Source organism: Vidua macroura, chromosome 28 (assembly GCF_024509145.1).
Source record: "Vidua macroura isolate BioBank_ID:100142 chromosome 28, ASM2450914v1, whole genome shotgun sequence".
In the NCBI taxonomy this organism is placed as follows: Eukaryota; Metazoa; Chordata; class Aves; order Passeriformes; family Viduidae; genus Vidua; species Vidua macroura.
In genome coordinates, this window is record NC_071598.1 from 1,661,770 (window position 1) to 1,686,203 (window position 24,434).

Genomic DNA, 24,434 nt, shown 5'->3' on the forward strand with positions numbered 1-24,434 from the left:
GGGTTGGATTTTTTAGGGGATCCTGGGTGGGATTTTTTAGGGTTCCCGAGTGAGATTTTAGGGGGTCCTGGGTGAGATTTTTGGGGTCCCAGACGGATTTTTTAGGTGAGTTTGGATGGGATTTTTGGGGGTTCCAGAGTGAGATTTTTGGGGATCCCGGGTGGGATTTTTGGGAGTCCCGGGTGGGATTTTTGGGAGTCCCGGGTGGGATTTTTGGGGATCCCGGGTGGGATTTTTGGGGGGTCCCGGGTGGGATTTTTGGGAGTCCCGGGTGAGATTTTTGGGGGTTCCCGGGTGGGATTTTTGGGGGGTCCCGGGTGGGATTTTTGGGAGTCCCGGATGAGATTTTTGGGGGTTCCCGGGTGGGATTTTTGGGAGTCCCGGGTGGGATTTTTGGGGGTCTCGGGTGGGATTTTTGGGGGTCTCGGGTGGGATTTTTGGGGGGTCCCGGCGCTGCGCCGCTGAGGGGGCGTGGCCTGGAGCGTAGGGGGCGTGGCCTGAGGCGGCGGCAGCCAATGGGGGCGCTCCCCGTGCCGGCGGCCGCGCGTGCGCACTGCGCGGCCCCGAGCGGCGGCGGCGGGAGCGGGAGCGGAGGTAGGACCGGGACGGACCGGGACAGGCACGGGACAGGCACGGGACAGGCGCGGCAGTGCTGCCATGCGACGGGGAACCGGCTGCGGGGACGGACCCCGCGGGGAGGGAAGCAGCGGAGCTGGGGGAGCGGGCTGGGGCCGGCCCCGAGCCCCGGATGGGGATGGGGGATGCAGGGAGGGATGTAGGATGCAGCGAGCGGCTGTTTAGGGTTTGGGGCCGGTCCTAGGGACAGCCATGGGGGCTGGCTTTGGGACAGCCCGTGGCGTCTGGGGCAGGGGAGGGGGCAGGTAGAGGTGAGGTCGGAGGTGCAGGACCCTGTTGTGGGGTGCAGGACTCAATTTTGGGGAGCAGGCCCAGCTATGGGGTCTGGCACCACCAGTGGAAGCTCTGGGACCAGGCAGCGGCAGTGGGATGGGGAGAAGGGTGAGATGGGGCAGGGACCGGGCGACAGCAGCGGCTCCGTTCCGGGGGGCACTGGGCAGGACTGGGGGGTCCCTGTGGGGTGCGATGCCCCGGGGATCTCCCGGTTCCGCTGCCCATCTGCCCGCCCCGGGCTGGGATCGCGGGGAAGGAAGGGACACGACACTGTCCGGCGGCTCCAGGGGCAGCCCAGGGTGTCGGTGACCCCGCTGCCAGCCCCGGGGACGAGCCGCAGGGCACGGAAAACCTGCGGCTCCTGGGAGCCCTCCTTGCCGCAGGACACGTGGAGCGCCGTTTGCTCCCGGAGGCCCCGCTGGCTCCGACCGCCCCGGCAGGAGCGGGACGGGTCCGGCGGTGGGATTTGGGGGCCCCGCTGGCCCTGTCCCCTCCCGGCTTGCGGCAGCCAGCTGTCCCTGCGCGGGATTTCGGGAAGCGCCTGGCGCCGGGCTGACGTCGCCGGGGTCATGCTCGGCTGTGCCAGCGCTTCTTATTCCCGCTCCGAGCGGGGGGAGCGGGCTGTGTGGATTGCGGCCGGGATCGGTGATCCCTGGCAAGGGGAGCCCGGGCAGATGGGAAGGGTTTGCCTGGCCTCGGGAGCTGCGTTGTGCTGTCGTGGCATCGCTCCCGGGCACATCCCTGCCGGGCATCCGTCCCTTCGCGTGGCAGCGGTTCGTCCCATGCCGAGGAGCGATAAAGTAGGTCAGGCGCTGGCTCCGGGCTCCGGGAGCGCATCCCGGTGGGAGGACGCCCTTGAAGGTAGCGGGCAGGAGGCCGGGGGGCTCCGGGGGCGGGGGCGCAGCTGGCGAGGCTCGGTGTTTGGTGCTTACCGCGTCCCGTTTGTCCCGGGATGCTGGGCTAGGTGTGCTCGGCATCCTCCTGCCCTGCCCCGGGATTGCAGCAGGTCGGAGCCCCCGGGATGTGCCTCTTTCGGGCCCTTCTCTCCGCTGGGCCGGCTCCTCCACCTCGTTTTGCCCTAAAACGGAGCGAGCCTGTGCGGCTCCGGCCGCTGCCCGGCTCTGCCTTTCCTTTGGCAGCAGGGGGAAGGTTGAGGTCCGGTTTTCCACCCTGGGTGTATCCGGCTCGGCCCGGCTTCGGGAGAAACCCCCGCGAGGGGTTTTGGCAGCGGAGAGAGCTGCGTGCCTTGGCACGGGCCGGGCCATCGGTGTGCAGGGAGCGGGACGGCTCCCGGTGGCACCGGGGATTTGGGGAGCACCCGGCTGGAAAGGGCAGCCAGCGGGACGTGCGGCCAGCCGGGACAAACCTTTGGCACGTTGGGCTGCGTGCCAGCACCTCTGGGAGTCACCGGCAGCCTGGATGTCCCACGGAGCCCGGGAGGACCCACCTGGAAGGGTGGGTTGGGATAGGGAGGCAGAGGAAGGGTCTGGGCTCGCTGGGGGATGCTGAAGGGGTCCCTCGGGTCCCCCCACCCAGCAGGGTGTTCCCAGCACCGCTCTGGATGGGCTCTCTCCCTCGTTTTGGGAGGTGAGGGGTTAAGTCAAAGCATCCGAGCTAAGCCCTGGCAGGAGAAGGCTAAAAGCTCCCCGGAGAACAAAGCTCACAAAGTGGTGGTAAAGCTGGTAAACCCTGCGGGAATGTGGGAGCCTTCAGGGGCAGCGGGGTCCTGGATGGGGAGTGGGGTCCTGTGGTTCCCCCGGCAGCCCCTCGGTGTGGAATTCCTGGCCCCGGGTTATTTTTGGAACAATTGCTTGGCCGGGCTTCAAAAGTCTCCTGGTTTTTGGAAGAGACTGGAGCCTGTGAGCCGTCAGCACAGGCCAGGCACTGCGGGGTGCCCAGGGCTGGCTCGGGAGCACCGGGAGCCCCTCCAGGGGGATCAGGAGGTGCACCTGGAGCCCCACACTGGGACTGGGATGGCTGCTGCATTGATGGAGGCTGCAGACTTTTATTTTCTCCTTTGCCAATCCCAAATTTGCCGTCCACCTTTCAGGGAGGCTTTCCCAGGAAGGCAGCCTGAGCTCCAGGCTCTTGGGTGCCTCCCAAGGTGGACGTGCAGGTCGTGCCTGGCGTCCCCTCCTCTCCCTGAGCCCCTTCCTTTGCACCCCGGGGCTGTGCCACCCCTCTTTTATCAATTCCCGGCCCATATGAAAGGGACAGAGAGGGCAAGGATTGATTCTGGGCAAACACTATAAAGGCACCTACAGTTAAACGGGGCAGCACTCGGTTCATGGTAATTATCCTGGTTAAATTATAACCTTAAGAACAGGCCACCTCTGTCCCCAGGGCTCCCGTGTTCCTGCCATTGAGGTGTTTGTGTCCCAGCCCCGGTGACACCGAGGGGAGCCACGCGTGGCCAGGGCTGGAGCCTGGCTCCTCACGCCCCTCAGAGCTGGATTTGGGGCTGGCACAGCTGGATTTTGGCGCAGCCCTGCCTGCTTCCCGACCATCCTGCTCTTCCCAGGGTCCCCGAGGTGCTGCGGAGCTGGAGAGCCCCCAGGAGCCGTGTCCTGGCAGCCCCCCACGGTGAGTGAGGGGCTCGGGGTGGCTCAGGGTGGAGGAGGAGGGGGTGGTTTTGCACGGAAAGATTGTGGAAAAAATGCAGAGTCCTCCTCAGGATCTGGGTGCTCGCAGCGCTGCTCCCCCTTTCCCTGAGGATAAATCCATCGGTGGGGTGGAGGAGCTGTGGTCGGAGCACTGGGAATGCCAAAGCCAACAGCGGTGTGGTTTCTCTCCCAGCATCCCAGAGGCACCATGATCCCCAGCGCGGGCCCCCGGAGCTGCTGCCTGCTCCTGCTGCTCTGCCTCCTCCCCTGCCCGCAGGTCCGGGCGGGCAGGGACAGCCCCGGCGTCTCCGCAGCCTCCTTCCTGCAGGATCTGCTCCAGCGCTACGGGGAGAGCCAGACCTTGAGCCTGAAGCAGCTCAAGGCCCTGCTGAACCACCTGGATGTGGGAGTGGGACACGCCAATGTCTCCCAAACACCTCAGCAGCGCCTGAACCTCTCCCGCGTAAGGAGGGGACCCCCAAAACCTCCCTGCGGGCCCCCAAAACCTCCCTGCGGATTCCCGAAATCTCCCTGCGGAGCTGTGGGAATCTCAAGGCACATTTCTGTCCCTTCCCTCCCCCAGTGCTTCAGCTCCGTGGAGCTTTTTGCCATCCACAACCTGAGCGAGGGCTCCCCTGTGGGGCCCGGCGAGTTCAAGGAGTTCTGCCCCACCATCCTGCAGCAGCTGGAGTCGGGGGCGTGTGCCTCCGAAAACCTGGAAAATGAGGAGAATGAGCAGACAGAGGAGAGCAGGCCCAGCTCAGCTGAAGGTAATTGGGGTGCTGGGGGGGGGCCACGGGCACTGCCTGGGCCTGGGCACGGAGCGTGGGGACACGAGGAACAGCCAGTTCCCACTCCTGGGAATTCCCTGCCTCCGGCAGCTGGGAATCCTGACCGAGTTCTCCTTGCTGTGGTGTGGTTTTGCTGGGATAACCTCTGTGCCTCCGGGATAGCTGGATGAGGAGGGGACTCTGCTGTGGGTTCCCCTGGGTGGGAGGGGGTGACCTGGAGGGACCCGCTGGCCTCCAGCTGCTGGTGGACTCTCAGCCAGCTCCCGACGATGCCCGAGGTCTTGGATCAGCTGCCCTGAGCACAGCTCGGCTTCTCCCACGCTGGGGCTGGCTAGGGAAAACCTTTTCCAAGGAACCCCGTGGCTTCATTCCCACCTTCCCTGCACCAAACACGATGGTTTTGTCGCAGCTGGAGCATCTGGAGCACGGGGAGCAGCCCGGGAGCCGGCCTTTCCCACCCGCCCGGGTCCGGGCTCGCCGAGAGCCTCGGTAATGTCTGGCCCTCGTTTCTTCTCGTTCCGCAGTGTGGGGCTTTGGTTTTCTCAGTGTGTCCATGATTAACGTGGCCTCCCTGCTCGGAGTCCTCATCGTCCCGTGTTCCCAGAAGGCCTTTTTCAGCCGGGTGCTCCTGTTTTTCATCGCGCTCTCCATCGGCACGCTGCTCTCTAACGCGCTCTTCCAGCTCATCCCAGAGGTGCGGTAGAACGTCCCTGCCTCTCTCCCCGTCTCCGGGGGCAGCTCCGTGGGCGCCCTCTCTGCCTCCACCCCGCCGAATCGATCCGACCCCTCGTCACCCGAGGCTCAGGGCTTGGCTCAAGGGGCTGCGCAGGGCTTTTCTCACCCCTCCGAGCACCAGGAAACCCTCCGTGTCCCCCGTCCCTGCCACGTCTGAGCAGTGGGAATGTGCTGGGAGAAGCTGTTTGCTCCTGCTCTGGGTGTCCAGGAGTTTATCCCTTGGAGTTATGTGCTCAGCCACGCTTGTGGCAGCAGTACTGGCATGAGCCAGAGGGGAAAAAATGTGAAATATCCATGAAAATATAATCAAATATCCATATAAAAGCATGGAGGACAGCCTAGAGAAGCAGCGGCTTCGGCTGGAATCGGCCAACTTTTACAGATCCTTTAATTGCCTGGTTTTCTTCCCCCTAGCTGATTTCCCAGCCCGATGTTCCCACAAGGGTTCTGGCTTCCATGAGGTTTCCTGGTGCTCTGATGGGACCGACAGAAATATCGCAAATTAATTGTGTTGTAATTGCGCAGTTCTGGGGCTGAATAAATCCATCTGGACTGGAAACCTTTGGAACGTGGTCCAGGTGCCTCCTCAGAGGATGAGCTGGATTTGGCACATCCACCCTTAAAATTCCAGCGGGTTTTTCCCCCTGGCGTTGCCTGTTTGCTGCTGGGCAGCGAATGCTTCATCCATGCTGGCAGCGGGATGTTTTTCCAAGCTTTTCAGCTCCAGAACTGCAACTTTTATTTGCTGGATGTAGAAACCAAGCGCCTCTAATTCCTGATCTGCCAGGAACTGAAATGCCAGAGGTACGCTCCAGCCCCGCCGGCACCCGGAGCGCCCCAGCAGGGGCTGGCTGCAGGACGGGGCTGGAGCGTACGAGGTGCTCGGGGCACCCGGGCGCTCTGTGGCTTGGGAATGACCCACGGAGCAGAGCTGGGGGCTGGCTGGGACATGGCCTGGCTGCCAAAACTCGGCCGAGATTCCCAAACGTTCCCAAAGCCGCCGAGCGCCGGGCTCGCCCTTTGGAGGTGGCGCCGGATGAACAACAATCACTAATGAATGTCCTCTTCTCTCCCTCTCCCTCCTCTCTCTGTCCTGTCGGTGTGGATTCCTTCCCCGCCCATCCCCACGTTGATCTCGTCCCTTCCCGTCTCCCGTCTCCCCGGGGTGGGTTTGGCTCTGCCAGTCTGGGGTTACGGTTTCCTCTGCGTCTCCGTCATCTCCCTGTGCTCGCTGGTGGGAGCCAGCGTGGTGCCCTTCATGAAGAAGACCTTTTACAAGCGGCTGCTCCTCTACTTCATAGCTCTGGCGATTGGAACTCTCTACTCCAACGCCCTCTTCCAGCTCATTCCCGAGGTAGGGAGAGGTCTGTGCTTTTCTCTCTCTCTCTGGGGCTGTTTCTCTCTCTCTCTGGGCGCTCGCTGGCTGGAGAAGGGGAAGGCGGCATCGGAGGGGAGCCCAGAGCGAGGTATGGAGGGCTGGAAGCCCCTCGGAGCTGGAGTTTGGAAGGGAACGGCTCCAGGGAGATCCCTGGTCTGCTTCAAGCAGAGAATCGTTGTTTTATTGCCTTTTCTGGCTTTTTCTAGCCCTGGAGACAGGTCCCCCCCTGCAGAGAGGAGCCTGGGTTTGGCTGGATCCAAAGCCTTGGGGCACAGCCGGCTTGGAGGAGGGAGTGAGGGAGATCACAGGTGCCCAAAGGTGTTTCCTGAGCTTGTCCCCAAAGCAGCTGCTCCTCAGAGAGAGCTCAGAGCTGTGTCACCCCTCCAGTGTCACCCCAGGGGCAAAGGCAGATGAAGGACACTGCCAGGGCCTGCTCCTCATCCTCTCCCGGGTCCCCTCCTGCCTGCAGGCGTTTGGATTCAACCCTCAGGAAGATTATTACGTTTCCAAATCCGCTGTGGTGTTCGGGGGCTTCTACCTCTTCTTCTTCACGGAGAAGATCCTGAAGATGCTCCTGAAGCAGAAGGACCAGGTGAGGTGGAGCAGGGGATGGTGGGGTGGGAAACAGCAGGAATTTCAGGATGGCTGGGTGGGAAACAGCAGGAATTTTGGGATGGAGGGGTGGGAAACGGCAGGAATTTTGGGATGGAGGGGTGGGAAACGGCAGGAATTTCGGGATGGAGGGGTGGGAAACAGCAGGAATTTCGGGATGGAGGGGTGGGAAACGGCAGGAATTTCGGGATGGAGGGGTGGGAAATGGCAGGAATTTCGGGATGGAGGGGTGGGAAGCGGCAGGAATATTGGGATGGTGGGGTGGGAAACAGCAGGGGTATTGGGATGGGAAAGAGCAAGGATATTGGGATGGCAGGGTGGGAAACAGCAGGAATATTGGTCCTCAGCAGGGATATTGGGATGGGAAACAGCAGGAATTTTGGGATGGAGGCATGGGAAACAGCAGGGATATTGGGATGGCAGGACGGGAAACAGCAGGAACTTCAGGATAGTGGGGCAGCAAAGAGCAGGAATATCGGGGTGGCAGGGTGGGGAAGAGCAGGAATTTCGGGATGACTGACAGGGTCAGTCCCTGATCCCACAGCACCACCACGGGCACAGCCACTACGGCCCCGAGGCTCTGCCCTCCAAGAAGGACCAGGAGGAGGGGGTCACGGAGAAGCTGCAGAACGGGGACCTGGACCACATGATCCCACACATCACCAGCGACCTGGAGTGCAAGCCCCCCTCCGGGGATGAGAAGGCCGTGGTGGGCTCCCTCTCTGTCCAGGTGAGCGCCTCATCCCGTGGCATTGTGGCAAAATCCCACCTGTCAGTTAAAGGCAGCTCTGCAGCCCAAATTCTCTGTGTGTGGTGGGAACAAACAGCTCGGCTGTGCGGGTTTAACGGTTAGTGGGGTGGTTTTCCCGTCTGGAGGAGGGATCAGTGACCCCATTTGGGTGCTGACTCCGTTTTGGGGTGCTGTGGCAGGACCTGCAGGCCTCCCAGAGCGCGTGCTACTGGCTGAAGGAGGTGAGGTACTCGGACATCGGGACGCTGGCCTGGATGATCACGCTCAGCGACGGCCTCCACAACTTCATCGATGGCCTGGCCATCGGCGCCTCCTTCACCGTGTCCGTCTTCCAGGGGATCAGCACCTCCGTGGCCATACTCTGCGAGGAGTTCCCACACGAGCTGGGTATGTGACTCCTTGGGTGTGCCCCTGCTCGCTCTGGAGCCCATCCTTTGTCCATGCAGAAAGGCGAATTTGGGGTGGAATAAACAGTGATGCTGCTGAGAGGGAGGGCTGTAAACTGCTCTGAGTAATCGCCGCTCTAAAAATAACGAGGTAATATGATGTCTGAGATTTAAATTTAGATGGAGGCATCTGAAGACAAAAAAAAAAAAAAACCAAAAAACCAAACCCTCAGCACCTCGTTGGTTTGGGAGGGAATGTCTGAATTTGGAGTGGTCAGTGGAGGGGAGGTGGGTTTGGGTGTGAGTGTGTGGGTTTAGGGACAGTGCTGTGGTCAGTGAGTGGGAGGCAAGTTTGGGTGTGAATGTCCAAATTTAGGGGCAGATGAGGGGGGGAGGTGGATTTGGGTGTGAATGTCTGAATTTAGGAGTAGTGGAGAGATCAGTGAAGGAGAGGTTTGGGTGTGAATGTCCAAATTTAGGGGCAGATGAGGGGGGGAGGTGGATTTGGGTGTGAATGTCTGAATTTAGGAGTAGTGGAATGGTCAGTGAAGGAGAGGTGGGTTTGGGTGTGAATGTCTGAATTTAGGAGTAGTGGAATGGTCAGTGAAGGAGAGGTGGGTTTGGGTGTGAATGCCTGAATTTAGGAGTAGTGGAATGGTCAGTGAAGGAGAGGCAGGTTTGGGTGTCAATGTCCAAATTCAGGGGCAGTGTGATGGTCAGTGCCCAGTGCCAGCAGCCACAGGGAGCCCACACTTGAGCTGGGCTGTGCTGTGATGTTTGGGGTGTTCTGTGCACTCCAGGGGTTGGACTCTGATCCTTGTACCCCTTCCAACTCGGGATATTCCGGGTTTCTACGAGCTCGAGTCGGTGCTGTCCCAATGCTGCTGACAGCCCTTCCCTCCTCATCCTCCCATCTTCTTCTCCCACAGGGGACTTTGTGATCCTGCTGAATGCTGGGATGACCATTCGCCAGGCGCTCTTCTTCAACTTCATCTCTGCCTGCTGCTGCTACGTGGGCCTGGCCTTCGGCATCGTGGCCGGCAGCCACTTCTCTGCCAACTGGATCTTCGCCCTGGCTGGAGGGATGTTCCTGTACATAGCACTGGCTGACATGGTAAATCCTGAGCCCCAAATCCTGAGCCCAGAACCCTGAGCCCTGGGATTTTTCTCCTAGGAAAAGCTCTGCTTGCCCTCAGCCTGCAGGCACGGCGGGGTTTGCTCTGTTCCCTCGGCACACGCAGATATCTCTGCTTTGCTTTGCCTGGCTGAAATCCCCGGGATGGGAGGGTGGTGGATGTTTGCTGAGAAGGATGGGGCTGTCACCGAGCCCTGCCACCCCAACTTTTCCCCCCTGCAGTTCCCTGAGATGAACGAGGTGAGCCGGGAGGACGAGCAGAACGGCAGCGCCCTGATCACCTTCGCCATCCAGAACGCGGGGCTGCTCACGGGCTTCACCATCATGGTGCTGCTCACCATGTACTCGGGGCAGATCCAGATAGGGTAGGACCAGCCCGAGCTGCAGCCCTGATCCAATTTTTCCATGTTTTTTTTTTTGTGGGGGGGAGGGTTTTTCTTTTTTTTTTTTTCCTTTCCTTTTCCTGCTGCAAACATACGACGGTACCTGTGCAGGCACTGACGTCACACTACAGGAGAGACATTGCTTTGAAAGCTATTCCATGGATTTTTTTTTTCTGGTTTAAGGCTGAGGGGAGTGGAATTCCCCTTCCCATAGGACTGACCTGACTTTGTCCAGTGTCATATCCCTTCTCTCCTCGCCTCTCCCAGGAAGGATGGAATGGGGAGACAGGAGCTGCTCCAGCCGTGCTGCTCCTCTCGTCGTGCTTGGAGCATTCCCGTGGGACATGAGGCTGTCTTGACCCCTCTGGGGGTGTGTGATGGGGACAGACAGGGACAGACCCTTCTCAGAGCGTTCCCCACAGCCAGCCCTCAGAGCTGTGCTCTCCGAGGATGAGGAGGTTCACGATGTCACCATCATCTGACTGCTTTTGCTCCCTTTCAGCCCGGACAATGCCCTGGCGAGAGCGGGGTGAAGAGGGCGGGGGTTTTAAAGCACATTTTGGGTGTCAGTGCTCAGAGCAGAGGACACCAAACTGGGCTGGAGTGACACTTGGACTGCTGGGAGAAGCCTGCCGGGATGCCCTGACCTCCCTTCAGTCCGTGCTGCTGGAATCAGGGGCAAGCCCCAGCTCCTCCTCCGTGAGGGCTGCTCAGAAGGGGAGGAGAGCAGAGCCCTGCCCGGCCGCAGGCTCCAGCCCAGGGATTTCTCCTCAGGCTGTGTCCAAGCTCACGGTGACAGCCAGGATCAGCCACCGGTTTTTAAGCAGTGCTAAGGTTCAGGGTGGGGTGGGAGGTGTTTTTAAAAGCAAAACTCAGACTGTGAACCTCTTTAGGTTGCGTGTTCCCAGCCTTAGGGAGTAGCCAGAGAAATTCCAGGCACTTCCCAGCTCTGCCTCCGGGCTGGCGTTCCCCAGATTCACTAGGTGAATTACTTATTATCATATTGATAAGGTTGCCCACCCCACCTGTGTTGCTTGAGGTTCCCTTGCACCCCTTTTGCCCCCAGACCCCTTGTCCTGTACCTGGTATGAGCTTGTGGCCGTGTGGATTCAGGGGAATCCCTCATGGTTTGGTGCTGGATTGGGATGGAGGAGAGGTGCAAGTGCTTTGGAAGTGTTGGTGAAGTGTCTTCCTTCACTGCCCACCTGTGCAGGTGTGTGGAGCGTGACAGGGTGGTGGCACCGTGCTGGAGCTGAGGCTCCCACACCTTCCCTTTGCCCTCTGAGGAAAGCAAACCTGAGGCTGTGCCAGGTTATTATTCCTGCCCATCTCAGGACAGAGGGCCCTGGCACAGGCTCAGCACCCCTGGCAGTGTTGTACCCTGGCTGGATCGCTGTAATCCCTGAATTCCTGTAATTCCCAGCTGGGTGATGTTCTTCCTAAGCTCCCAACAGCTGTCACCGAGCCCGTGGCCTCTGGCACTGCCAGGATCCTCATGGATCATCACCTGCACTCTCGGTGGCTTTTCTAGTCTGGCCATTTGTCCCCGCAGCACCCCCCGGCTCTTGGCCTTGTCCTGCACCCCAAAACCTAAATACCAACTTCTGGAGGAGCAGGGAGCCTTTTTGGGATCACCTTTCACCCGAAGTGAAGGTGATTCCCTCAAGGAGAGACTCCACTATGTCCCGTGTGGTGTCCTTTGTGGGTTGTCACCAAAAGTCACTTTTCCCAGTGGGACAGAGCAGCGTGGCCTGCGCTGGCTGGGGCATTCCACACCTCGCAGGCATTCCCTGTGCTGCAGGTTCCAGGAGCAGAGGGGCATTGGAAACACTTTTTCCTTGCTTGAGAGAGCCACAGCCCCAGCTGATGTGGAAAATCTGAGTCCTTTTCACTGGCACAGGTGCCCTCTCTCTCTCCCTCTCCCTCCTCTCTCTCCAGGAAGCAGTTGGAAAACACCATGTGGCTGGCAGGGCACAGGAGGTTGGAAAAGCTTCCATGGGGGAGGACAGGGGGATGTGGGGGGTTTGTCCCCTCTGGATTGTGCCTGGGAGGTCCCCAAGAGCTGGGAAGTGGCAGAGAGCAGGGCTTGGCATCCTCAGAGCTGGCAGGATTCGCTGTGGGGGGGTCACAACTCCGCCGTCTTCTCGTTTCCAGTTTATCCCCGTTTCCTGGGGAATCTGCAACCCGGAGATCTGGGATTGGGGTGGGGGTGAGGATTGAGGCTGCCCTGCCACCCAAGGAGAGCTCCTGTTCCCCCTGGGCAGGCTGGCACCTGCCAGTGGGAGAGGGATGGCAACCCACCCAAATCGAGCTCCTCGTGGATTTTCATCCGTGTCTCCTTGCCCTCACCCGGTTGGAAGCTCAAGTTCCATCTCAGTATTTCAATTATAACTCAGGTGTTGTAGGAGAAGAGCAAAGAGCGTTAACTTAAATGTCACGTGAATTGTACAGATATTTGTAAAATTCCATAAATAAAACATATTCTGTAATGACGGAGGGTCCCAGGCATGCTCCGGCAGTGAAATCCTCCCGGCTGGAGGGGTGGCAGCGCTGCTGGCTCAGGATTTTTCCAAGGGGAAGGGTTGGAGCGGGGCTGGGTGATGCAATCCCGGTTTTCCAGCTGGATTTCCGTGGCTGTGCAGTGCGGCGCGGCTGACAGAAGGTGGCACTGACAACCCCCAGCCTGCCCGCATGGCACGGCCTTTGCGGCTCCAAAAACCCTTCCTTAATTATTTATATATATTTATATATTTTAAAAAAAAAAAAAATATCTGAAATGTATTTCCAAGCCCTGGTTTGGCTGGGGGATGTGGGATGCTGGATTTGTCCCCAGCTCACACGAGCCAGGCTCCTGGCAGTGTTTGTGTACTTGTTTTCCTACCCTCCATTAGGGAAAAAAAAAAAAAAAAAGCAAAAAAAAAAAAAAAAAAAAAAGCAAAAAAAAAAGCAAACTTTGCTTTTCTACTTCTCCTTTTTTGCCTTTTTCTACACCATCCCAACCCCCCAAATCTGCCAACTCTGAGCAGCAAATGCAATTTTTAGAAACCCTGTTGCAGCTAAAGAAACCAAATCTTGATATTCTGAGGTGCTTTATATTAAACAAAAAAATTAATGTTTTATTAAGCAAGGAAGGTCACGGTGAGCATCGGACTTGCTCCTGCTCATCAGCACTTCCAGGTTTGCACTTTTCTGCTGCAAAATCCTTGTGTTTTGCTGAATGCCTAAAAGCTGAGTAACGTCAGAAAACGCTGCTGGATGGGGCCATGGAATTCCTGGAATGGTTTGGGTTGGTTAAAGCCCATCCAGTGCCACCCCTGCCATGTGCAGGGACACCTTTTACGCTCCAAAGTTGCTCCAGCCTGGCCTTGGGCACTTCCAGGGATCCAGGAGCAGCCACAGCTCCTCTGGGAATTCCATCCCAGCCCCTCCTCACCCTCCCAGCCAGGAATTCCTTCCCAATATCCCACCTAACCCTGTCCTCCTTCATCTTCAAGTGGTAGGGACAGACCATTGTCTTGTTTTTCCTTTCCGTCAAAAAATTTCTGTTTAAGGAGTATCAGCTCTGGAGCCAGGCTGGGAGAGCTGGGAATGTTCACCTGGAGAAGGGAAGGATCCAGGGAGAGCTCAGAGCCCCTTGAGGGCCTGAAGGAGAGCTGGAGAGGGACTGGGGACAAGGGATGGAGGGACAGGACACAGGGAATGGCTTCCCACTGGGAAAGGGGAGATTTGGGTGGGATATTGGGAAGGAAAGTCCTTTCTTAAGGACTTTCAGGCACCTTTCTCCATGTCCAGCCTGTTTTTTTTTTTTCCCAAATGGACCACACTGAAAGTGTGTGTGGGGATTTGAAAACCCCTGGTGTGACACTCCCTGAAATTTCAGTGTCTGCTCTGTTGTGGGAACCTCCCGGGTGTGTTTCAGCAGGGAGAGGGACTTGGGACAAGGGATGGATTCCCACTGCCAGAGGGCAGGGCTGGATGGGATATTGGGAAGGAATTCCTGGCTGGGAGGGCGGGGAGGGGCTGGGACGGAATTCCCAGAGAATCTGTGGCTGCCCCTGCATCCCTGGAAGCACCCAAGGCCGAGCAACCTGTGACAGTGGGAGGTATCCCTGGGCACGGCATGACTGATCCTTACAGTCCCTCCCACGGCAGTGTGGGGTCCCAGCGCTCTCCGGCGAAGCGGTGCCCGAGGGCGCTCAAACAGCCCCGGCGCCATCGCCCTCCCCTCAGCGCCGCCGCCATGTTGCCCCCCCCGTTGCTTAGCAACGCCCCCTTCCCCTCCAAGATGGCGGGCGGGGCGGGCGTGGCGCAGGCGCGGGCGAGGTGGGGGGGGGGCAGAGGGCGGAGGGCGGTGTGGCGGCGGCGGCGGGGGCGGGACGGGGGGAGCGCAGCGCCGCGGAGCCGCCGCCGGGGCAGCCCAGCGGGTCCGCCGGGAGCACCCGCGCGGCCCCCGCTCCGGGTGAGGGCAGCGGAGCGGGGCACGGCGGGGAGCGGTGCCGCCGCCGCTGCCGCCGCCACCATGTCCGGGCGCGGCCACAACAAGCTGCCGACCACCGAGCGCATCGTCAAGGGTGAGGGGGCGGTGAGGGCGCCCCCTGCCTGCGCGGGGGGCGCGGGGGGGGGGGGCGCGAGAAATGGGGGGCGAGCGAGGTTTTAGGGGGTCCCCAAGCTGGGGGAGCCGCGAGAAAGGCGAGGGGAATATGCCTGGTTTGTGGGGGGGCACTTGGTTTGGGGGAGGCCGGAGAAAAGGGGGGGGGGGTGAAGCGTGATTTTAAGGGGGGGGGGGGGTCCCAAGCTGAGGGAGCGTGGTTAAAGGGGGGCGTCTGCAAAGTGGGGGAGCCCGAAGAAATGGAGCGAGGCTGATTTTGGGTGTCCCCAGGTTGGAGGAGCCCGGAGAAAGGAGAGGGAGGGAGCGTGATATGGGAGGAGGGGGAGCCTGGTTTAGGGGGATTTTCCCCAGAAATATGGGGCTATGCATGGTTTTGAGGGGGGGTCTCCAGGTTAACGGAGTCCCCCCCGCCCCTCCGGCTGGGGAAAACCGGAGAAAAGGACGGGGATGCCTGGTTTGGGTGAGGGGAACCTGTTCTGGAGGGGGAGCCTGGTTTGAGGGGGGGTCCCCAGGCTTGGGGGAGAACCGAGAAAGGAAGGGGGGCAGCGTGATTTTGGGGGGTGTTCTGGAGGGGCACCCCCGTTAAAGGAGGGCCCTGGGGGGGGTAGGGATGCCTGGAGTGGTGAGGAGGGGGTGTTCTGGTGGGTGACCCCCCCGTTAAGGAGGACTCTGGTTTGGGGGGGTCATCCCCTGAGTGGGGGGAGAATGAGGAGCACCCCCAGGCTGGGGGGAGGCTGGAAAATCGGGGAGAGCGTGATTTTGGGGGGGGTCATCCCCAAGAGAGAGGGGAGGGGGAGGCCTGGAGCAGCAGGAGGGGGGTCCAGTGGGACAGCCCCCTTAAGATGGGGGGGTCGGGCTGGGGGCACACCCCCTGTTCTGTCAGAAACCTCTGCAGAGGATTTGATTTGGGGGGATTCTCTGGTTGATGGGGGGCACCTGGGGTGATGGAGGGCATTTTTAGCCCCCCCCTGGTCCAAGAAGGATGCAGCCCCCTCCCTCCATTCTGCGGGATGGGGGCCGTGGGCACAGCGGTGCTGCCTGGCTGGGGGTGACAAGGAGGGGTGACAGCAGGGGACATCCCTTTTTTTAGGGGGGGAGGGAGGGGAATCCCCATCCTGGCCTGGGCCTCATCGCACCCCCAAGATCCTCACCCCCAGACTGGGGTGCTGAGCCCCTGCTTTGGGTGGAGCTGGGGTTCCCCTGAGGATTTGGGGGAAGGGGTGGGGGGGGTGAGAGCCCTCCCTGCCCTCATCCTGCCAGCCCCCCGTGTCTTTCCTCCCCCAAATCCCTGCTCCGTGTCTGGATGCCCCGCGGCGGGTGCCAGCTGGCCCCCTCTGCGGCCCCGTTATAGTAGGTACTATTTTGGAAAGAGCAGAAGACACCGAAGCAGTTAATGAGGAGAGAAATACGTTAGCAGAGAAACTCCTGGATCGGGAGGAGGAGGAGGAGGAGGAGGTTGGGGGGGATGCACATTTCGCTGCCCTAATTGATCCGGTGCCATCCTCGTCCCCATGCACCAGGAACATCCACTGGGTGCCTCAACTTTCGCCGGGAGGCTCCAAGTTACACAATCACCCCGTTATTAAACCTCCTCCCGCCATGGCTTCCATCGTTCCGGGCCGCTGGAAAGCAGCGATTTCCCAGGAATGGTTCTAATCCACGGCCTCAGAGGTGTACCCACCACCACGCTGCCATCTCTCCCTTCCCCTCTGGATGTGTCCAAGCGATTTTTTTTTTTTTTTAAATGTATTTATTTAATTTTTTTTTTTTTTTTTTTTTTTTTAGCCTTTAGCCTGTCATGTGGCCGATCACATGTTTGATGTTAATAACCTCAAACCCAGGGAAAGGGGATCCGGGTGGCAGCCGGAGCGTGGAGGCCCCTCGGGCTCGGGGAAGCTTGCCCACAGTGGGAGGGTTTTTTTTAAATTTTTTATGGGAATAATCCCAGAGCGCTCACGGATTTGGGGGGGATCCGGGGTGTTCCTGGTGCCGTGGTGATTTGTAGGTCTCTGGGCAGCCGGAGCGGCCGGTGCTGTCTGTAAATCTCCTGCTAAATCCCAGGCAGCTGCCTGTGTTTAGGTTGGCCTTGTTCGGGAAAGGTAATGGCAATGCAGCCATTATGATTCAGCTGAGTCGCCCGGATCCAGGCGCTCTCCCTGTTCCTGGCACTTCCACATCCCTGGAATCCCTGTCAGGGATCCTGCTGGTTCCTCTCAGCAACCCCACAAAAATCCTGCTAATTGCTGTCGTTAATCCCTACCCAGGTGGGGTGGAGGCTCACTCTGAAATCACCCCAAAATCCACGTTAACTTCCCAAAGATTGCTTCTTATCCCCCCCCCCAGGCGTGCTCAGTGCCTGTGGAAATTTGGGGAGAAATACCTCCTTCTCAGGCCGGGGTTATTGTTTAAAAGGTGGTGACATTGTTCGTGGTTATTAATAATTAAAAGCTGAAGATAAAAGCTCATTTTGTTCCGTGGAAAATGCCTGCAGTTAAGTAGGATGTGGAATTTTAACTATGTTTAACCTATATATTTACATCTCCAGGGCCCTGCAGAACGCCTTAACTGTAATTACGGTTAGTCAGAGGAAATACAGTTTTGGGCTAAAACTTGTACTGAGGGAGCTTCATTATTAAAATCACAAATTCTGGGGTGTGTCAAGCATTGATTTTTATTAAAATCTTGAATTTTGGGGTAGGCCATGAATTGCTTTTTTTAAAAATCTCCAATTTTTGGGTGCTTCAGGAAATTTTTTTTATTAAAATCTTGGCTTTTGAGGCAGGTCAGGAGCGGCTTCTTTTTAAATCTCTGGTTTTGGGATTTGTCAGGAGTTCCTTTTTATCAATATCTCAAATTTTGAGGTGAGAATTGGTCTTTGTAGTGCAGTTTTAACAGGAAACTGGTGGTTGATGATGATGGAGAGATTATTAACATCCTAATTTTGGTCTCCAAAGAGCATTGGGGAAGGTTCTGCTGGAAATCTGAGGGATTAGGGAGTCTGGTTGTCTACATTAGCCCAAAACTGGGCTTGAATTACCTGATGGATCCATGGGATTGACTGATGGATCCACATCCTACAAAATCCACATTATTCAGGCAGGTGGGAATGGTGCTGCTGCAGTGGATGGATCCTGGAGCTCAGGGTGTTTAAAGGAAACCTGCAGAGCTTTTTTGGTCATATTTGGTTGAATTTTGTGGTCATTTTTTGTTGCATTTCGTGCACCTGCTCCATTCTTCCTGCATGAAGGTGTAAAATCCTCAGGGAAGCAGAGCTGTGTCCAGTTGCATCCATGACAAATCCTTTAAAAACCTGGGATATTGGTATTTAGAGCAAATAACCCACTGGGATTTTTTCTCTATCCGTGTGTTATTATTTTGTGTATCATGGACAAAATGTTGGGAAGCTGCTGGGCCGGGAGCAGCCGGGATCCAGCGCCCACTTTTTGGAGCTGATGTTGGAAGTCAGAGACATCCTTAATTCCCACCCTGTCCCAGAGTGCCTGCCTGGGATTCCTGAAGTGGGTTCCTGCTTTTCTGAGAAGGGCAAATCCCAGGAATTGTGGTGTAAAGCTGGGGCTGGTGCTGTAGCCAGAGGTGTCCTGGAAACGGGCGAGTTTTCCCAATTTCTGCTTTGCTGTCCTTTCTTAAGGACTTTCAGGCACCTTTCTCCATGTCCAGCCTGTTTTTTTTTTCCCAAATGGAACACACTGAAAGTGTGTGTGGGGATTTTAAAACCCCTGGTGTGACACTCCCTGAAATTTCAGTGTCTGCTCTGTTGTGGGAACCTCCCGGGTGTGTCTCAGCAGGGAGAGGGACTTGGGACAAGGGATGGAGGGACAGGACACAGGGAATGGCTTCCCACTGGGAAAAGGGAGATTTGGGTGGGATATTGGGAAGGAAAGTCCTTTCTTAAGGACTTTCAGGCACCTTTCTCCATGTCCAGCCTGTTTTTTTTTCCCAAATGGACCACACTGAAAGTGTGTGTGGGGATTTTAAAACCCCTGGTGTGACGCTCCCTGAAATTTCAGTGTCTGCTCTGTGTGGGAACCTCCCGGGTGTGTTTCAGCAGGGAGAGGGACTTGGGACAAGGGATGGATTCCCACTGGCAGAGGGCAGGGCTGGATGGGATATTGGGAAGGAATTCCTGGCTGGGAGGGCGGGGAGGGGCTGGGCTGGAATTCCCAGAGAATCTGTGGCTGCCCCTGCATCCCTGGAAGCACCCAAGGCCTGCTTGGAGCAGCCTGGGAGAGTGGGAGGTGTGGAATAATAGTGGGATAAGGGGTGGAATGAGGTGATTCCCAGGGCCCTTATCCCCCACCCCATTCCATAATCCACGATTCCGTGCTGCCGCTGTTTCACACCCAGCCAAGGTTTTCTGGGAACACTGGGGACATCCCCATAGCCTCAGTGACACCTCCACCCTCAGCCCAGGTGGAATGTCACCCGAGGAGCCTCTCCCTCCTCTCAGTGTGCCTCTGGAGCTGCTGGAGGCACGGAGAGAATCCCACAGGATTTGTTCCACGAGCCTCTGGGGAGCCCAAACCCAGCCTCAGATCAGTCGCTGCCTCCTCGGAGAGTTCAGAGGCTGTTCCAGTTCATCTCGCTGCCTGAAGATGCTTTTGGGGGATGAAAAATGTGCAGCTTTCTTCCCACCTTGTTTTTAATATCATCTACAACTCTGGGAGCTCGAGCGTTGGATTTTCTCCAGGTTGGGAGGTGTTGGGAATTTTCATCACGGAGCAAGCGCCGATACGAAAGTCAAAGTAGCTTTTTAATTGAGGAAAATCTTAACTTTAAAGGAGATTGTGGGGTTTTGAATTCACTGGTCGGTTTGGCTCGTTTAGTGTTGGTGTCTTGCAGGAATTAGGGGATACTTAGGGGGAAAAGGAGCTCTGAAAATGGCTAAAAATGGAATAAAGGCCAAGGTCCATGTGCTCAGACCTTGGGATGCCAAGGGAAAAGTGCGAATGCCACCAGGGTCAAGATGTGGAGGGGGATCCCTAAAAAGCAAGTTGTGTCATAATACAGCAACTTGGCTGGACAGAGCTCAAGGAGGTGTGGGGTGAGGCAGTCCTTGAAGCAGGAACCCCGTGGGATCCCATGGAATTACTTGGAAACGTGGTATTTTGGGGGGGTTTCCAGAAAAAAAACCCCAAAACTTGACCAAGTAATTCCAGTATTCTTATTATTGTTATATATAAACAGGAAAGATGCTTCGTTACCCATAAATGGGATGTGCTGGGAAAAGGGGCTGGTTTGTGGCTGATTTTGCTGGATCTTGTGGCATTTCATCCCAAAAACGAATCCAAAGGCAAATATCTTGGGATAACACAAGCTGTTCCTCTCCAAAATGTTCCTGGGATGCCCCAGAGAGAGCCAGAGTTGCCTCATTTTGGGCTCAAACTGCCACATCTGTGGATGCTGGGATACAGGGATGCTCTGCTGCCTAATAGACGTGCTAACGAATGTGCTAATTAACAGAAATGCTGGTGGCAAACCCCAAACCCAGCCTCGGGCACCAAACACCATTGGGGAACAGTGGTAAAGCATCAAGGCACGTGGATTGGGCTGGGATTTATCCCTTCCCTCTGGGAACAGCAGCAGCTGGAGGTGGGCAGGGCAGTAGGGAAGGTTGTGCTCCTCAGGATTCCCCTGTTTCATGTTATTTTTGTGCCTATCAGGCTGGGAAAGGTTAATCCCATTTTCCCTGCTCCAGGCCGTGAAGGGCCTCGTGGCAATAAATGAGCCCGGATTAATTGGATATGGTGCCAGAAGGGTATTTTTTTATTTAATGAAAGCTGTCAGAGTGGAGAGAGGAGTGGGTTTGGGGCTGCTCTGGCTGCACAGGCAGGAGCAGGGAAGGCTGTTCCTTAGGAAGTAGGGCAGGGTGCTGGCTTAAAATAGCTCTGAGCGCTGGGCTGTGCTGAAGGAGCTATTTAGGTAAATCCTGGGGTCTCAGTGGGGGCAGAGCTGCCTGCTAATCTAAAGATACTCCTTGGGGATCTATATTTGTCCGGGATCCTTCCCAGCTCCAGCTTGGCCCATTTTCCAGGTATTCCCTGCCCGATCCCGCCGGGGACGGCGAGGGGACGGCGGCCGTGTTTATGGGACGGGGATGGCTCGGATCCTAATGGAATCAGACATCATTAAGCAGCAGGAGTGAGGGAACAGGCCACAGAAAGGCATCAGCGTTATCCCATAATGCAGGGCTTGGCTTCCCAGGGGCTCCTGGAGGTTGGGATGGCCCTGCCAAAGCCAAAGGTGGCACAGGAGAGCCGGGTCAGGTGTGGAATCCTGGAATGGTTTTGGGTTGGGAAAGGATCTTAAAGCTCACCTCATTGCACCTTTCACTATCCCACGTTGCTCTAAGCCCCATCCAGCCTGGCCTTGGACACTTCCAGGGATGGGGAATCTGCAGATATCCTGGGAAAAGCCCTCAGGACAGCAAGCTGGGGGCAGAGGGAGTGATGGGCTGGGGCAGAGTGAGGTGGGGGATGGAGGATGGATGCTCCTGTGTCAGAGAGTGCTCTAAAAAAAGGAAATCTCAGTGCAGATTTTAAGGATTTTCCTGGCAGGAGGAGGAATGTTGGGCTGTCCAGGCTGTTCTGATTTTCCAGCCTCGCTGCTGCCTGGTGAGAGCATCAGGGTGGGATGAGGTGATCCTTAAGGTCCCTTCCCACCCAGACCTTTCTGGGGTTCTGGAATCTCCTGTTTCCACCAGGGAGCAGAGCTGGATGGGAGCATGAGGAGCAGTGGGATCTCCTCTGACTGGGAGCCTCCCTGAGGAGCTCAGGGGGGGTTGTTTCTCCAAAATTCTCCACCAGTCTTCCACCTGGGAGTTCCTTTTGGCATGGTGGGCCTGTAAAATAAGAGTTTAAAGCACTTTCCCTGCTCCAAGGAGGATCTGGGGAGAATTTCCCAGCACGAGTTTCCCAAGTGGTTCAGGGTGAATTTCAGGAGAACAGGAAGAAGTAGTGTCAACCTAGATTGCTCCAGAAAATATTCCCTTTTATCAGCTGCTGAACATAGCAAGACATGGTAAAATGGTTTCTCAAACAGAATATTGTCCCAAAGGTGATGATTTGGAAAAATAACCACGAGGGTTTCCTGGAGGAAGAGTGACCAGGGCACAGAGGCTGGAATTGCTGCTTCAGCAGTAGCTGGAGGCTCCTCTAATCCTGCTCCATCCCTGACACGGGATTGGGACTGATTTATCCCAGTTTTTTTGGGAGCTGCTTTTTGGTTTGCAAAACATCCACTCTGGCTGATGTCCAGGGTGGCCACCAGGAAGATTTGAATTCTTTGCAGCTCCCTTTGGACCATCAGCACCTCGATGTGGTCTGAGGTGATGTGTGGGTAGAGATATTCCCAAACCTGGGAATAGGCACCTTGCAAGGAATATTTTATCCAGAGCAGTTGGATCCAGCGAGGATCCCACCCAGGGTGAGGGTTTGAGGCCTGAGATGGGAAGAGAAGAGAAACCAAGGCCCTGATTGTGTCAAAATTCATTATTTTGTGCTCACATTTCCCATTTATCCATTCTGTGACCACCTTTTGCAAACATTGGCAGGAATATTTCTGGGGGTTGCTTTGTCCAGGATTCCCACGTGGATCAGCCTGTCCCCTGGAGTGAGATCTTGGAAGGACACAAAGTTGTGTTTGCTTAGAGCAGGTCTGAAAGGGGATCCAGAAGCCCCTTGGGAGCCGCAGCAGGGTCGGGTTCACATTCCCGGGATTTGCCTTTTCCACAAAACCCCCGCTGTGCCTCCATTAATGATCTATTAGTGGCCATGCTGGAACCTTGGCAAACAGGTGGTGAATTTCCCTGCCTGCTGACATCTAGGAATCCCCTCCCTGCTCCTTTGGGGAGCTCACTTTTTTTTTAAAGTAGCTGCAGCTGTTTGCTCTAAACTTCCTCCTTTTCCCTCCTCCTTTTCCTTTTCCTTTTCCCTCCTCCTTTTCCTTTTCCCTCCTCCTTTTCCCCCTTCCTTTTCCTTTTCCCTCCTCCTTTTCCCTCTTCCTTTTCCTTTTCCCTCCTCCTTTTCCTTTTCCCTCCTCCTTTTCCTTTTCCCTCCTCCTTTTCCTTTTCTCTCCTCCTTTTCCTTTTCTCTCCTCCTTTTCCTTTTCTCTCCTCCTTTTCCTTTTCTCTCCTCCTTTTCCTTTTCCTCCTCCCTTTTCCTTCTTTTTCCCTCCTCTTTTTTTCCCCCTCCTCCTTTTCCTCCTCCTCCTTTTTTCTTTCTCCTTTTCCTCCTTCTTTTCTCCTCAGTCTTTGCAGAGACTCCCTGGAATCCCACCGGTGAGAGGGAGACGCTGGGTTTGTTGAGTGATGATTTTCTGGGAATACATTGATTTTTAACCTCTGGAAAGTTTGTAGAGATGGAGGGCGTCAAAGAGAGAGGTTTTCCAGGCTGGAATTGCAGGTTTTTGGGCTCTGCTTGGTGAGCTGGCACTCGGTGATGTCCAGAGCCCACATCCCTGGCACAGGGCTCGGCTCTGGACTGAGTGGCTCAATGACAATCCCAGGAAAATCCACATCAGTGCTGGTCATTAGGAGCCAAATCTGAGCTGGAAACTTGATGGGCCTTGCAAGCAAATGTGGATTTTATCACTTCAGGAAGGCTGAAGGTGCTCACTGAGAGTATTTTTGGGGTCTGTGATCCACAGGGAGCTTTGGCAGGAGCAGGAGCCAGACCAACACCACGGATGCAGGTCCGGGTTCAGCTTCGATCCGGAGTCAGGGCAGGATGTGGGGTGTGAAGAGCCCTGGCTGCCATGCCAGGAGAGCTTTGTGAGCAGCTCTGCTGCCTGGGAGCTGGTGCCTGGTGTGGCTTAAGTCACCTCTGTTCTAATTAAACCCTCCTGGGTTTAATCCTGCCCAGCTCCACCGGGAGCAGAGTTCCAGCTCCACCTCGTGGGACCGGCACCGCCGCCTCTGGAATCAGCAGCCGTGGCAAAACCTTGGCCCTCAGCTCTGCTGGGGAATCCTCCTCAGCAAAGGCACCTTGGTTGGTCCTGGCCTCGCTGTTCACTGGCCAAATTCCCAGCAGAACCAGGATAATCACCTGCTATCCCAAAGATTTTAGGGAGCTGTGAGCACAGTTCAGGGAGCTGTAAGGTTTCAGTGCCCTTTGAGGGTGGTGAGGCACTGGAATGGTTTTCCCAGAAGGTCCCTTCCCACCCAAACCATTCTGAAATTCTGTGATTCTGGGATCTTTCCTTAGAAATTCATGGCTGGCCTTAGGTCTGTGTGGATTTTTGGCCTCTTGGCTCGACTTTCTGTGGGAGCTGTGAGCGCGGCCGGGGCCGTGCTCTGTTTGTGTTTGCATTTCCATACACAGAGCTGTCACCTGCTTTTTTTAGCCTTAAATGCACCTGGCTCCTGCTCAGCCTCGGGGCCTGCCAGCTTCTCCCAACGTGGCCTCAAATTTTGGGTGTTACTCCTGGGAGTTGATGTGGCAGGGACAGATTTGCTGCTGGGAACGGCTCCGTTGCTTCATCCCACCTCTGGTTTGGGCTGACTGTGACTGTCCCCTTCGAAGAAATCATTCATTCAGCTCGTACAATGCAGGTATTTTTAGGGTTATTGTGAGGAGATAATTCTGGTTGTCCTACAAAAAGGAATCCGTGCCCCCAGGTGAGGATCAGAGCCAGCTCTCCAAACCAGAAGCGCACTGGGAGGTCGGATTCAGCTCCGAGGAGTTCTGGATAAAACTGGGACGTTATAAACTCCATCCATTCAAAGGAGCTGCTGTTCCAGAGGAATTCAGATAACCCCAAATCTCGTGGTCTTCCTGCAGCACTTCCAGGGCTGAGAAGCAGAACTCTGGAATTTTTGTTATTTCCCCTCTATTTGGGAGTCTCTGGAGCTTCTGAAATCTGGAGGTTCCTTACACAGAGCAAAAAAAGAAGGATTGGAACATGCAAAAATTTGGGGGAAAACAGATGGAAATGGCAATAATAATATAATAATAGTAATTCCTGGCTCTTGCTTTTATACAAGAAGGTGTTTACTTTATTTGGTGATTTTTCTTTGACATTAATGTTTATTTTAATAAGGGAGAAGTTAATGATTTCCTCAGGTGGGAAGTGATGAAGCTCCATTTTTTTTTTTTTTTTCCACAGAGCTCCTGCAGCTGGAACGA

General features: G+C 56.4%; 2 protein-coding genes and 1 long non-coding RNA gene across 13 annotated transcripts in view; 2 read left to right on the top strand and 1 right to left on the bottom strand.

The window, feature by feature from the left end:
- The first annotated feature begins 523 nt into the window (after window positions 1–523).
- SLC39A14 (solute carrier family 39 member 14) lies at window positions 524–12,175 on the top strand. Of its 8 annotated transcripts, none has more exons than XM_054000679.1 (10): window positions 524–594; window positions 3,253–3,492; window positions 3,706–3,975; window positions 4,096–4,282; window positions 4,828–4,997; window positions 6,886–7,008; window positions 7,573–7,758; window positions 7,959–8,166; window positions 9,095–9,279; window positions 9,523–12,175. In XM_054000679.1, exons 3-10 carry the CDS (start codon window positions 3,721–3,723, stop codon window positions 9,667–9,669), a joined length of 1,461 nt encoding a protein of 486 aa, XP_053856654.1. In that variant the 5' UTR covers window positions 524–594; window positions 3,253–3,492; window positions 3,706–3,720; the 3' UTR covers window positions 9,670–12,175. The 8 variants fall into 8 exon arrangements, with proteins under 8 accessions (XP_053856654.1, XP_053856657.1, XP_053856652.1 ...); XM_054000682.1 differs by having other exon boundaries at window positions 563–594; window positions 3,431–3,492; XM_054000677.1 differs by lacking the exon at window positions 524–594 and adding an exon at window positions 939–1,770 and having other exon boundaries at window positions 3,431–3,492.
- A 597-nt stretch (window positions 12,176–12,772) lies between these two features.
- Window positions 12,773–13,915, bottom strand: LOC128820157 (uncharacterized). The gene is made up of 2 exons (XR_008440841.1): window positions 13,819–13,915; window positions 12,773–12,955 (listed from the first exon to the last, which is right to left on the bottom strand). It is a non-coding gene; the product is annotated as an uncharacterized LOC128820157 (long non-coding RNA).
- A 182-nt stretch (window positions 13,916–14,097) lies between these two features.
- PPP3CC (protein phosphatase 3 catalytic subunit gamma) overlaps window positions 14,098–24,434 on the top strand; it is a 42,260-nt gene continuing 31,923 nt past the window's right edge. For all 4 annotated transcript variants that reach the window (XR_008440829.1, XM_054000696.1, XM_054000697.1 and 1 more), the window contains exon 1: window positions 14,098–14,254. Coding sequence is in view for 3 of the 4 variants with exons in the window: in XM_054000696.1 (XP_053856671.1) it covers window positions 14,203–14,254 (52 nt within the window). In the remaining variant the exon portion in view is untranslated. The remainder of the gene's footprint in view (window positions 14,255–24,434) is intronic.

Coding starts and splice junctions, on each gene's coding strand:
- SLC39A14 (XM_054000677.1), top strand. CDS start 954: ATGGGGTCTGGCACCACCAGTGGAAGCTCTGGGACCAGGCAGCGGCAG. Junction 4,283..4,827: donor CAGGCCCAGCTCAGCTGAAG/GTAATTGGGGTG, acceptor CTCGTTCCGCAG/TGTGGGGCTTTGGTTTTCTC. Junction 9,280..9,522: donor ACATAGCACTGGCTGACATG/GTAAATCCTGAG, acceptor TCCCCCCTGCAG/TTCCCTGAGATGAACGAGGT.